Below are 14,872 nucleotides of genomic sequence, written 5' to 3' on the forward strand. Positions count from 1 at the left end.
ACACGGCCATTATGAAGTCAAGAAGACATTTCGTGCATCACTCGCAAATTCTACATTGTCATTAACTTTTATTATGTAAGATGTGGTGCCTGGGAAATGCACTGTTAGGTTTGCAATAAAGTTTTAAACTGTTTAAATCTTCCGGAACCGCCACCACCACCAATGGTTTCCATCAGAAATTCCACAGAGAGATCGTTGTGAAACACGGATGGAGGGTAGGAGATGGGGAGTATTCAATGAATAAAAATGTTTTTTCACAGTTCTGATAATCTCTCTACACTCACCTCGAAATCCTAAGGCACTGACAGCAAAAGAGTTCAGGCCATCAACACAGGTACCATTGTTCTGACACGGGTTGGCGCTGCAGTCGTCTACTTCCGTCTGACACGTTTCTCCAGTGTATCCAGATGCGCACGCACACGAGTAGCCGTTTGTGGCGTCAAGACAGGTAGAGCCGTGTGCACAGGGTTAGGTACACACGCACTGACCCCGCTCTCACAGTTTGTACCTGAAATTGTTGGTCAAGAGCATCCATGGGTCAGGCGATCACATGACATGGAGTCTTTCAAGCAATGGTGCGACTAATTCAATGAACAAATCAGTCGAAGGCTTAAAAAAAACATCTCCGGCGTCATCACAGCTCGAATCATCAACCTAATAATCATTATCATCATTGGAACATGTGATACAGACGTTTAAAATTATTTGATGAAATATTCAGTGGAGGATAGAATAATGTTCAAACCTGTGAATCCCGGGGGACAAGAACACCTGTACCCTTCTCCCTCTGCTTCACACGTGGCACCATTCACACAAGGCTGAGGTTGACACCTGTCGAGCATTGTCTGGCACCTCTCACCTGTCCAAGATGGCAGACAGACGCACCTGAAGCCCTCTACGTCATCTACGCAGGTACCGGAGTTGTTACAGGGAGACGTGGCGCACGGGCTTACAACGGTTGTAGACTCGCACTGCACGCCGGTAAACCTGAACAAGAGGTAAACAGATTATTCACAAACCCTTCAGAGACAGGGAGAAACTTTTATGTATGTCAAAAACCAAAATTTGTTATTCTGGGATATAAGTATGATTTCTTTCACAAGACATACCCTTCTGGGCAAATACATCTGAAGGAGTCCACACCAGTCAAGCAGCTTCCACCGTTCGAGCAAAGAAGGTCCCCACACCTATTCACATCTTCTTGATATGCACTTCCTGAAGAAATAATCGAACATAATAATCAACCCAGGTGATGAAAGGAGACTTTGATTGATTCCTCCCACTCCCCAAAAACTAGCTGGAGGGGGATATTTCAGGATGTGTTCTGCTCCAATCGAAGCAGATAAGCTTGTTTGCGATGCAAGGTGTCAATGCAACAGATGTCGATGTGTCGTTCAGTGCATGACAGTCAATATTTCAAGATGTAGGTAGGTCAACAGCCACATCTTTGTCGCCTACTTGCAAGCTGATGGGTGGAGAGGTTCCCCTACTTTTCACAGGAGTATTTAATATGTGTTTAAAATATTTAATTTCATTCCAGACAAAAAATATCTCTACCTTACTTTGTGTGATTATCACCCTGTCCTCTCTCAATTATCTCTAACCCTGGCCCAAACCAAACTCCAAACAAACCCTAACCACAATATCCACCCGTAACTTGAGATTTACCCAAATCTCATTAGTGACCAACCTCTTTGGTTTCCCTGAAAAGACACACACCCCGACAAAAAGGAAGATATTTGCTCAATCTCTCACCTACACTCACGGTCGTTTTGTGTCAAGCACACACTAATTAATCATTTATGGCGCTCTTTGCCGCCATAATCTGTGTGAGACCTTGCCAAAGCGAGGCTACGGACGCCGAGGAGGATTCAATACCCGGCTGACAAGAAAAGGGAAACGGTTTCTGTAGAGTCTGACCGTCTCAGATAACCGCACATGCAACAAAGGATCCGCGCTGCCGCAACACCCTCTCCACCCCAACCCCACTGCCCACCCCACCCTCGCCATGCATGCACCTTCCCCCTTCCGTCCATCATCCTCCTCCCCCTCCCCTGGCTGCTGCGCCACGTTCCACAACTGCCTGAAAACCAATCAAGTCGTCGTGCGGGTGGGGGACAAAGAAGGTCCTCTCTTGGCGGGTGCTAATGACACCAGACACCTCCCCAGATGTGGGAGCTTGTGGAGCCTAACAGATGACTAATGAGCTCCACTGCAGTTTGTTCACATCAAAGGGATGCCCGCAGCTCGAGGCACTGTCTTCCTGGCCGAGGAGGTGTTTGTCCAAGGTTGACGCCTGAAGTGGTTTTTCTTCTTTTGTCTGGAAGAGTACACTAGCACCGCCGTTACAGACACCATTATTCACATTTCCTCTCTCTCTCCCACCCCCTACCCCTGTGTGTGTGTCTCAAACGTAAATACTTACACAAAAAAAAAGAAAGAAAGAAATGTTAAATTTTAAAAAATTATGAATGAAAGGGGAAAGATTTATAAAAACCTCTGGAAGGTTCGCGTTACAAATGGAAAAGACACGTGAAAGCTCGAGGTTTGTACTGCGACACTTTCCACAGTCTGGTGAAAAGCGAGGAAACAAAAGTAGAGTTTTGTGATTTTTTTTTTTTTTTAATAAACATTGGGCTGTTATCTTTTGTTGGTTTTGTTGAGCATTTAAACCTGGGACAAGCAAATATTCTCCTGTTACATCGCACGGTAGTTTAATTCATGGAAAATGTTCAATACAATAGTTTTGTAATCTTTTCACAAGCCTTACCGCTTGCGGGTGTAATTTCATTTCTCTCCCTTTCTCTCTCTCAGACACACAAACACATAATTCGAGGAGCGATAACTCATGTCACAGTTTTCTGCATCCCCTGTCCCAGTCACCTGTTTCCTAGATTAATGTCCCCTAGTTTCTGTGAATTTTTTTTTTCTATCCCCATTATGTCCATATTTTGAAATAACACCGCGCCAAGTCACCTGCAACACCGCGCCTGCTGGCTCGTATCGCCATGCCTACCCGGCTGTAATGCCATGCCTACCCGACCAAAAGAGGTTGCACCCCAGGAGGATTTCGAACTGCTCATCCCAAGAGCTTAGTATGGAGCATCAGCAGCATGTCACGGTTGGCTGGAGATGGACACGTGACAGTTTGAATGCGATGTCAAACACTGACAGCGGAAAGTCGCCATGTTTTCTAAGGGAGGTCATTCCTTCCTTGAAGCATCCTGAATGGGAGATAATCGGGTGGCGCTGCATGACGCTGTTGATTTGCGGCTTCGGATCACGGGCCGAGGGTTTTCTCGCTCGGCTGCGGCGATGCACAGATTTGATGTGACTTTTTTGTGTCGGGGAGTCGAAAAGCCTGCGATGGTCGCAGTCCTGCCTCTTGTCCAAACCCTCCCAGGGGGGCAGTTGGGCAGAGTGTGTGGTCTCTTGTTGTCTCCATTTTGTGTCCTCCCTAATGGCCCGTCCTATCGACCAAATGGTATTAACAGGGTTCAGCTCCACGTTGGGGACTGTAAAGCTCTCTATCTCTCTCTTTCTGTCTCTCTTTCTGTCCCTCTTTCTTTCTTTCTCCCGCTTTAATGTCTCCTCTCTTCTTGTCTTACTTTTCGCGATTCTAAATAAATTTTCTATTTCTTTTGTCTCAATTTATTTTTATCTTTTTATTCCCTCTCTCTCTCTCCTTCCTCTGTATCTAATTCTCTATTTCCTGTTTTTCTCACTTCATCTACTGCGTTTTTCTCCATTCCCTGTTTCTTTTATCTCGTGCCGTTCACCTGAATTCACAGCGAAAACACTCATCAGACGATGGTACCTTTCTCTCGCCTTTCACAGACAGCAGTTCGGAGTCAGCAGACCGTGACAGCTCCTGTTTTAATTCTCGGCGCTGCGCCCATTACAATCGTGACATGCAATCAGTCGCTTCCTTCAGACGACCATGTGTGGCGGTGCGACGGAACCAATCGATGTGCGCGTGCTGTACAGACGACAGGACCCACTGCCTCCTCCCTCCATCTTTGTGTGCTGTGATGACGCAATGGCTCCCTCAAGATGCTCCTGGCCTCCCACTCCTGGTCTCTTAGTTACCGCTCTTAGCTACCCCGAGGCTCTGACTTCCCTTGTGTGCTTTGAAAGCTGACTATGATCTCATCTTCATCTTTTGTAACTAATCCATCACCTTTCAAGACTTGTTATTAACATGATGCAATCAATGAGCTCAGTCTGTTACTTATATTATTTAAATTTTTATACAATAACTTTTAGAATGTCACAGAATTCAACTGAACATTCCATGGACATTTGGCCGTTGGACTTCAAATTTCAAACACCGTTTTTAATTTTTTTTTTTTTTTTTGAAGTGTCGAACCTAATGACGATACGGTGATGTAAAGTTTGTTATTGGGTGAAACTTGTGGTTTTTTTGTGGTTCAAATATATTCCGAAGCTAGTTTCCTTGAGGAAACTTTCATCAGCTCCGACTATATTTTAGACAATAGACGAAAGGATGTCTTGTACTTTGATGAGCGCAGACAATTTCCAAAAAATTGTTCTATAGTAGACATTTGATATGGTCATGTTGAAACCAATGTATTGTTGAGTGTCTGTTATTATTGGAGGCAATATCTGTTGCATTAAGACAGCTTTAATGATAATTTCAAAAATCCGTGCCAGTTTTCTCTTGATTCCAAAGCTTGGGTTCGCTCGAAATGTATAAAAGAAAAGCCTCACACAAACACAGAAAATCTCATTATACAGTAATAATGAACGCCGTGGCATCAAAGCTTCACTAGCAAAAGCCATCAGATCACAAAGATCATCAGAGCTTGACGGGAAAAAAAAATTCAAACGACAAGAACAGTGAGGTAATCCAACGCTCCAAGTCCGTTTTACCGGAGGACGATGGCGGGTGTGGCGGGTGACATAATTCCAATCCCAAACACTTTGGGTCTCCGTGAAATCCAGTTGTTCTGGACAGTGATGGATTGCGTCCCTGTCCTCACTGTCCTCGCTGTGTGGCGCCACCATCCCACAGAAAAATAAAATGCGAGAAGCTTCAAAGTGCACGAGGCTGGAGGTCGCTGACTCCCGGGATGGAAACATGGCGCCTGTAGGGGATTTCCTCCACGAGCTCTCATTATGATGCCATCTGTCTTCTGCGAGGGAGGTAGAGCTGACTGGTGTACTCAGCCTCCCCCTTTACTGGACCACTCAACCCCAATCTACCCTTTCCACTCTTCCTTTTTTCCATTGTGGTGAAAATGTCAATTGTTGCGGGTATGTCTCCGCGACCTTCCATCACTTTGATGAATTTTTTCGCATGGAACACAATTGTTTGACAAGTGGCTGGAAGTGTGTGGTCTCGCTGGTTTTATTCGCAGTGAAAATATTATATGCTCTTTTTTTCTGTCTCTGTCCCTCCTTCACACAGACAGACAACACAAGAATCTTCTCTTCTTTGCTCTTTTTGCCTTTCTCTCTCACACACATACACAAAGACACCTATCGTCGTCTTCGATTTATGGGAATTCGATTTTTATCTCGTTCGGATTTTTTTTTCCTTGGGGAGGGTGGAGATACTTCAATCCTTTTTGACATCCCATGACATCTTTCATTCCCAACCATGTGACTAAGCTCAAAACAGTGAACAAAATCAATCCTGCATAAACCAGAAAATATTTTCCATCGCACACCTCCGACTTCACGAGAGTTTAGCATCGCTGTGAGCATCTCAGGTCACTCACAATCTCTCACAGCTGTCACAAAGCTCTGTGATGCAATCCAAACCTCGACATGTAGCACTCGATGCACTTCTAAACCTTTGTACTCCAAGTGTTTGACCAAGTTTGGCAAAGTTGTCTGTGAAGAACACGGGAACCGATGGCACTTGGGTCAACTCGCTCAAAAAAATATCAAGAACTTCAGTCAAACTGAAATGTCAGGAACTTTGGTCAGTTAGAAGCCTTCCTTTCTTTATCCTCGGTGTTAATGATCGGGCCACGAAGAAAGAAAAAACTTCAATGAACAGGTTCATGTCGACTAGAATGTCATGTTAACATCGTGACTTATCATTCGTCAGCAATCTTGCTCAGCAGCTGATAACATGGTGGTTTTCATTTTTTGTTGAATCATTGTCCTTTTTATATTCATTGCCATTAAAGTCTGTTGGCCATATTCTTTTGAAGAAAAAAATTCTGCCAACTGTCCATAGTTCGACCACAATTCGCCAGGTCTAATTTGTCGCAGCATGAACCGCAAAAAAATGAAATTTTGGAGAAAAAAACTTGAGACATGGTAATGTGCTTTTTATTTATTTTTTTTATTTATTTATTTTATTTATTGTCCTTAACGTCTCCATCATACAAATCCAATCTGGTTGCCACTGACAGAAGTCAAAGGCAACAAACTTTCCAAGCGACAAGTAGCTGTTCAGAGCTGGTCTTCTCTACAGTTCTCACCCAACCTGACAGCTACGTCTGACACTTTCATCAAAGAAGATATTTTCCAGACATTAATTAATTATTACAACGGTGGACGTGAAGACGTACTCAGCACCATTGTCGATGAAAACGCCACCCCTAATCCCCACCCGTTCTACCCCATCAAACGCCTCCGACTGCACAGAGTGAAAAGAAACATGAAATCCCTTAATTATTCAAAACACAAATCTACGAAGAAAAATGAAAAAATATTATGTTGTTATCTGAAAAAGGACTGAGCACTTCAACAAATTTGTTATTTGTGAAGATCAAACACAAGCGCTGCTGCGAAAATTTTTGAAATAAAAAATTGATTCTTTAATTAGGTTTATATATATATATTCACTCGTGTGGAACAAAGTTTGGAAAGTGATGAATTTTAAATTCGTTTCCTTAGAGTAAAAAAATTTTATGTAAGATTTAGCAAAGATGAGACAGAGACAAGAACAGCGGAGTTCCATCTCACAGAGGGAGCAAGGGTAGTACACACAGCATGAAACAAAATGCCAAAGGGGACTCAGAGGACTGGAGGTCGTCGGAGGGGGACACCGAGTCCTTTTAGCTGAAATTTCTGGACGCGCTGTGACTCAAAGACAAAAATCGATGTGGTGCATAATTAATGGCGCCTAACACCCGTCACCCCACTCCGCCGCCCAAAGAGGACTCGCACATCCACCACAGAAATGAGGTCACGTGGTCTCTAAAAACGGGTTCCCTTGGCAGAATTCCACGCATGACATCACAGCCCCCATTGTCTCCGCGACTTGTGCGCTGACTAACCGCGCGGCCACGTTGAGCAAAAAATTGCCACCGTCGGGGACACTCGGAATGCCGCCATAGCCGCACCACGCCACCGGTCGCGCGCATTTGCAGGACGTGGGAGTTACCTCCCCTTTTGTGAGGTTCCGTCAAGACGGCATTGTCTCCTCTTAGACAATGGGGACTGAAGGTTAACGTCGAGGACCACTGATCTGTTAACCTGACCAAGCTTCGGAAATGCTGGACTCTTGACATTTTGGGAGAATTAAGGAGGCTGTTATAGTCTAACGGTTAATGAGGTTGAGGACCCTCTGGACGAGGCTTGAGTGTGGGACTGGGAATTGTTGGGTAAAGTGTGGAACGAGTCTTGTGCTCAAAAGTCTATAGACATAAGTGACTGAGTCACAGACTCAGTGGCTTTGACTTCCATGTTGTCTTTGGTCAAAGGTCCTTAGACAAGGGCGGTATCTTGAGTTATTTCAGTATTTAATACCAACTAAATCTGTAAATAAGCAGAAATAGGCACACCCGTCATTATTATCTAATAAACGTGACTTCACGGGATTATATTGTAACATTCCGGAAGTAGTGCCAATGCGCTGAAGAAAAAGAAGAAACATGATATTGTACATTTATCTCCAGATATTTTCAATCATCCAGTGGGTGTCATAGAATGATGTGCTGAACAAGTTAAATGTGCCAAGCCAAATAAATTTCTCTGGTTTTTTTTTTCTTCTCAGTGAGTGAGCATGAATCAGAATGTATGATAAATACAGAAAGACAGGTATGAAAAGCAACAATTATTTCATAATAATTCCCAATAACACAACCAATAATTCCTAGGAACAGTGCCCAATCAACACCAACAATGATAATGAGATCGGGAACGTATTTTTCTACATCTAGATATTGAAATAGAGAGAAAAAATGTGGTTCACAACATTATAATACAACGAGAGATTATAGGGTGAACGAAACACTAAGGGAGGTAACGTTCAAAGAAAAATATGTAAGGGGAAGTAATTACAGCATTTGCGTATATTTATAAAAAATAGTTAGTTCTGTCAGGACATCACACAGAGCTGTAACTATTATTAATATGGCTGCTTTTGTTTCTCTTGTTTTGATGAAAAAAGAGGGAGAGACAAAAGAGTGAGTGAGAGACAAACGAGAGCCAAGAAGCCAAACAAGTATCCCCCTCGTCGCTGTCATCATCTCCAGGAATGGGAGCATCAACCTGCAACATGCCGGAGACAGCAGCCTCCATGCAGTGGAGTGGGCAAGAGAGAGAGAGGAAAGGGGGGCCGGTGGTTGTGGCTGCAAATTGCTAGAGGCCAGCAGGAGCCGGGTGGGTGATGGTGGTGTGGGGGCGGGGAAAGCGAGAACGAGGAGGGTGGGTATGGGAGGAGGAGGAAGAGGAGGTCGTGGAAGCTGACACACAAGTGTTTCTCCTCCCGGGGTTTTTGTCGGGGCCGCTATTGCCTTCGAATGCAAACGTGACTCACACTGCTGCCGCCTGATACTCCTACCCCCACCCACCCACAACTACCCCCCATCCCACCCCCTCACATCCTTCCAACGTCCTCCTACTTCTTGCTGCGTCATTAACGGTCTCTCCAGTTCCACGAAAACTATTTCTGTTCGATGACATTCCTTCGGGCCATGATATACGGTTGAAGAAGGGAGACAAAGCTATTGAAGCATTTCTACAAGACTGAGCGCGAGGACTGCGCATGCACGGAATGATGTCATCCACATTTTTATCATTATTGTCACTCAACGGTTTAAATTCTTAAATAGAAACAAACATTGTGAATTTTTCTTTAGAGAGATGAAAATGAGAAATCCTGTCCACGTGTGAATGAATGAGTTTATGAGTGGACGAAGAACAAAGGGAATCACGCAGATGTTTGTTCAGATACATTGCATTTAAATCTGTTTTTCATTGTTCGAAACAAATATTTTTCAGGTGACAAAGTGTTTCCCTACCTTCATTCCCTCTCCATATATTAAAATCAATTTTGTTGATGTCGAATTAGCTTCGACGTCTGTGTCTGCCTTCGTTTATTAAGGTCCAAAGGTCAAACAATGTTTAGACTGTTGGGACCGCAACAGCCGTGTCGATTACGAATGACCCACGACAGGTTTCCATGACAACCAGCAAGCTATGAAACAGCTGCAAGGACTTTACATAAAGTTGCCGGCGCTCATAAGCGATTATCTCGCCTCGTGTTCACCAGGCCGATAGATTAGAAAGGGAGTGGTGAGGACCGATGACGAATATTATTTGTAAATATCAATAAGAGTGTTCCTTTAGTGTGGCTGACTGTCCTACTCTTCCTTCTGTATGTTTATGTGTGTGTGTGTGAGAGAGAGAGAGAAAGCGTGTATTCATGCGTCTATGTGTATAGAAGCAACCCTCCAAACTTGAAATTTTAATCTTTAAATTACTTTAAGCGACTTTGATTGTCATCTGCCAAGCCCTGTGTCTCCTGTCTTTACTTCTTAAAAGGCTAGGTACCCGGATGAGATATCTCACAGCATTTTTCCACTGGGTGAGTGAGCACAGCTTACACACATCTGTTCACACAGGTTGCCAGCATCTGAACAACCTCTGTGTTCCAGTACGACCAATGCCAGTCAGAAGCTAAGCAAAAGGCAAATCGATGAACTCTCAGCTCTCAACCATCAGTTCACTCGCACTAACATAAAATTTAACTCAGGCAGACGGGAAGTTGAGCTGGTCAGGGGGATGCTGATGTGCGATGGTGTCAAATTTAAATCTATAAAGCTTCATGAGCTGGAAGATGGAGGCAAACAGCCGCAGGCATGCACACAACCTTCACCACAGAGATAGAGGGAGAGGAAGGAAGAAAGGATGAGTATTGCGCGAAATTAAAGAAATTTAAAAAAACAAGTAAAATATAGGCAGAAAAAATTCCCGATCGAAGAGTTGTAATTATGGAAAAAGACAAAAAAGAAGCAGACATATGGCTCGTGTTGTATTCGTGTGCGTACAAAGAAACAAGAGAGAGAGAGAAAGAGGACATACACAGAAACATGAAGACAGACAGAGACAGAGGACCTACACAGAAGCATGAAGACAGAGACAGGAACAGAGAGGCACAGAGGACCTAGAACAAATAGAGAGACTAGGACCAGGACAAGGCTGGAACCATGGACCACTCACCTGACAAGAGGAGACAAATCAGAAAAATCTTCATCCTCCAAACAGCCATGATGCCGTAGTAGCGGACATGGTCACGAAGGGAGCTGGAGTTATCTGCTACCTCACACCCGGGTGATCGCCCTTCTCGTCATCTTTCTCCATTATGAGACAACTCGTCTTTGCTAGTCCCACACGGCCCTCATATAGGTCGTTGTAAGCCACAGGCCCGTGTAATACTCATTCCTCCACGATAGATGATTAATACACACTCACGAGGTCACGAGGTCACGACTCAACCTACTGGTCACGAGGTCGCTTGCATCATTCACGATTCTTTCAGACTGTTACTCGAAGACTGAATCACATGGCCGAACTGTTATGTGACAGAAGAAAACAGAAATATGCAATTATTATTATGTTATCAATAGATTAATCGGTATTTTACATTCACCATAAAAATACTTATCTCTTAAAGACATACATTGACATTTTTGTGGACTGCTGTACGATCCACATTGTCTGCCAGACAACGGTGAGGTGGTTAAGATAAGAAGAAAATAATCTTAAAATTCTACCGAATAAAAACCTCGATATACGAATATGTCGTAATCACCTCCGTTCATGTGATTGTTTGTGAATCTTGTTCATTCAAAACACTTTTCTGGTAATTCCAGAACACTCGTTGTCGCAGCCCTGGTACATCACTGGCACCAGGCTGCAGGCTGACGATTCACGCGCACTGCTTTCTGTCCTTCATTGGATCCGCATCCGGGTCCATTTCCTCGGATGAATGCACGGAGAAAGCTCGCAGTTGTCCACAGAAGTGCTGCGTCACCATGGCAACTACTTGACTTCAGGCGCTTGGACCATAACAGCGAGTTTCACAAACCTTCTTCGTTTGACACCTTTCGAAATAAATAACCCGACCAATAAAAAAAACAAAAAACAAAACTCTTCCAACCTCTTCCTCGTATCGTCTTCCAAACGAATAAAGATCCAATTCCAGAGAGTAGTACTTTTTGTCACGTGACGTTATCCTCCGCCTCCTAGCGCCCTCGTCGTCCCCCTTTCCTGGGTCCTCGAAGGTCTTTTTCCCCAAAACGGTTCGACAAACTCCTCCGGCGTTGCGTCCCCTTAATCCAGTTTACCCAGACGTCGCCGCGCCGTCGATCGTCTGCAGCCCGCTGGTCCAGACGCGAGTGTCGTCTGCTCCGTGGCCGGCGTCTTGTGATCAAAGGACGCGGTGATTAGAGCTTGGCAGGGAGGAATTGACGGCCTGCGCGCTCCTTGCCCCCCTCCCACGCCCCTGCCTTCCCCTCCTCCACACACCCTTACATCCCCTCCGCTTTTCTTGTCATATTCCCCATCCACCCCACCACACTTCCACTCGGCTACCCCTCCCGTTTCTAGCTCCACCTCTCCAAGACACCACGTGCACTTTCACTCCCCCTCTCCACAGCCACCCCATCCCCACCCACGCCACTTCTGCAAATCACCTCTTCACAGTACCAACCCTTGGACTGTCACGCTACCTCTTTCTTCACTTATTATTGCTGTTATTATTATTGATGATCTTCCTTGGATGGCAAGAAGCAAACAGTTTTCTGGGACCCTGGTCTTGGACACACACCCTCCTCCTTCTCCCTCTCCTCTGTTGCATTGTCGTCAAATATAAAAGAGGGGAGAGGGGAAAGAAAAAAAAGGGGAACGGGTGATGGGGGAGGTGAGAGAAATGCAAGAAGGGTTGTGATGATGATTGGGAAGATGTGAAACAGAGACGACGGGGACCGAGTCGATAGAATTTTTAATAAATTCGTTATTAATGTTTTAAAATTATTTTCTACTTTAGCATTCGGTTTAACCAGTAAAATTCAGTGTTTGCGAATAAAAATATCCCTGTCTCACTCTCACACTCTTGATCATATTCACACAGGACACACACACAGACACACAGTGTAAGCATGTCTGGAGTAGCAAACATGCGCGTACACACAGACACACACACAAACACGCCTGCATTCATATCCTAACATTTGTGTTTATTTTCTGTACGGCTATCTGTTTGTTCGTTTGCAGTCTTTAGTGGACCAACCATTGAGCCATAATTTACGGTTAATATTATATACAGATATGCAAAGAGCCTCACAAACATACTGAGGTCTACATTTATTACGATTACTATTTTTAGATATGCAGGCTGTCTCAAAAACCTACTGAGGTCTACATTTGTTATTATTATTATTAACATATACGATATCAGTCTCTCAAAAACGTACTAATTTCTTCATCTGTTATTATTAGAATTATTCACAGATATGCAAGAAAAGAGCGAAAAGTGAAAACAAAAACCTTTCAACCATTTCAAGCGTAAACATCTGTCCACGTGCGCATGCGTAACAAAAGCCGACAATAAACAACTCAACTAATCGAGATAATAATAAAACCATAACCGTAACAAGCTGTGGCTGAGTAGCACCAGCAGAAATAAAATCCAAAAAATAATAATAATGTTTAAAAAAATCTCGAGACATCGAGTCACAAGGCCTCAAGTTTTTTTTTTTAGTTTTTTTTATAAGGCGGTGATTAATTTTGTCGATGGCTCCGCGAAGTCTGCAGCTTTGGCAAAGCTCTGTGTGAGGCGAGTCTCGTAATACAGGCCATCGCGATCGATGGAATAAAGAAGTCCCTCTCTCTCTCCCTCCTCTCTCTCCCTCCTCTGTGTGGGCGTGCATGCGCGCATGTGTGTCTGTGTGTACGCATGTTTGTGTATTGTGTTCCTGCTTGCTTGTTTTTGTGGTGTGTGTGTGTTCGTGCGCGTGCTTGCATGTGTTGTGTGTCTGTGTGTGCAGTCCTGTGTGTGTGGTGAGGAGAGTGGGAGTCGAACCCGTGCGTTTATGTTTCTGAGTTTATGTCCATCCACGCCTGGGTGCGTGCGTACGAACAGACACCCTCATTGCCATCTCATTCATTGTAACTGACGAAATCAATGTAAGCAGACTTAAACATACAGTATGCAAGAAGAACGCGCCCACACACACATACACAGCTGTCACGACAATAATTCTTACAGTCAGGGGACTCAACTGCTGTTACTACAAGCTACACACTAACGACTGTTACTGCTGCTGCTCAAGTAAATGAGGGGTGGGGTGTCGGGGGGAAGAGAATGAGGAGAATTGAAATGGAGGGGGGAGGGTAATTTACACCATTTTACGGGAAATTATCGGGTTAAGTTTTATTGCAATATCGCTGTCACTTCCGGCGTAAGCGGTGCACAAAAGTGTCGCGTCATGTAGGTGTAGGGTTGCTATTCAATGGTTGAATCCGTTTCCTGGCTTTATATTCAAATCTTTCCATCTGTCCTTCTTACCATTTATTTATGTAGGTTTCTCTCTCATTCTTTCTATGTCCGTCTCTCGCTTTTCTTTGCCCCTCACTTTCAATGTCTCTTTCCCTTTATTTCTCCTTTCTACTTTACTCTCTCTGTTTCCGTCTGTTTATTTCTTCCTTATCTCTCCTTTTCTTCACGCTAAAAAAACTACATGTTCACACATCAGTAATGACAGACCGAAAAACTAGGAAGTATAACTAATGTGTGTTTATTGTGTGAAGATCTCAAATATAAACAAAAACTTTCAAAATCACTTCACTTTGATACAAAAATTCTATCGTTCATCCCCACAGACTTCGCAAAGTACAGAGGGCAGGAAGACGAGTTGTAACATTAAATGTCACGATGATGCTGGTAACATTTAAAACTTAAAACAGTGTATGTGTACTAAAGTATCGTGATTACATCATCGATGGCCAGAAAACATTTTCCTCTTTTTTTCCTCTCTCATTCACTCTTTTTCTCACTCCAATATACACACTCTCTCACAGGTAGGATTACTTTGTAAACAAGTAGCCGATGGTTGAAAGAGTAAATATTTTCCTCCTCTTTTTCTCTCAAACACACACGATGCTACCACCGCCTGTATACAAACATCTAAACCTTCCCTTACCATTGATAACAAAAACATGCAAACAAGTAAACAAAAGCATTCAAATAAATAATCAAAAACACGCCAACAAATAACCACCATTGATAACAAAAACATGCAAACAAATAAACAAAAATATAAAAACAAATAACCAAAAACATGGAAACAAACAAACAAAAACACGCAAACAAATAAACAAAAACATTCCCATGCTATCTCACAATCACCACAATCAGTGTCCAAGAAAGGTACTCACGCAGTCCTCCCTGGTCCTGTGGAGCAGACACATTGAACACGGAGGATGTAGTGGCCACGCCACGGTGCAACCCTGTGTGTGCAGCTACACCGGCACGTGCACTCGCTGTGTAAACAACGCGACGGCTCGCGACCAGCTCGCGACAACTGGCGGCACTTGCACAGTGAGCCGCTCCCCCTCGCTGTAACCCCGCGTCACACGCACCCTGTGGGTGTGCTGCAATAAA

The 14,872-nt window shown here is 43.9% G+C and overlaps 1 protein-coding gene across 3 annotated transcripts; it reads right to left on the reverse strand.

The window, feature by feature from the left end:
- Positions 1-225: 225 nt before the first annotated feature.
- Positions 226-14,869, reverse strand: LOC112575722 (fibropellin-3-like). 3 transcript variants are annotated; one of them, XM_025257721.1, is made up of 5 exons: positions 14,647-14,869; positions 10,429-10,780; positions 1,110-1,215; positions 746-987; positions 226-508 (listed from the first exon to the last, which is right to left on the reverse strand). In XM_025257721.1, exons 2-5 carry the CDS (start codon positions 10,475-10,477, stop codon positions 372-374), a joined length of 534 nt encoding a protein of 177 aa, XP_025113506.1. In that variant the 5' UTR covers positions 10,478-10,780; positions 14,647-14,869; the 3' UTR covers positions 226-371. The 3 variants fall into 3 exon arrangements, with proteins under 3 accessions (XP_025113506.1, XP_025113507.1, XP_025113505.1); XM_025257722.1 differs by lacking the exon at positions 14,647-14,869 and adding an exon at positions 11,369-11,874; XM_025257720.1 differs by lacking the exon at positions 14,647-14,869 and adding an exon at positions 11,021-11,874.
- Positions 14,870-14,872: the final 3 nt, after the last annotated feature.

This window comes from Pomacea canaliculata, linkage group LG11 (genome assembly GCF_003073045.1).
Source record: "Pomacea canaliculata isolate SZHN2017 linkage group LG11, ASM307304v1, whole genome shotgun sequence".
Classification (NCBI taxonomy): domain Eukaryota; kingdom Metazoa; phylum Mollusca; class Gastropoda; order Architaenioglossa; family Ampullariidae; genus Pomacea; species Pomacea canaliculata.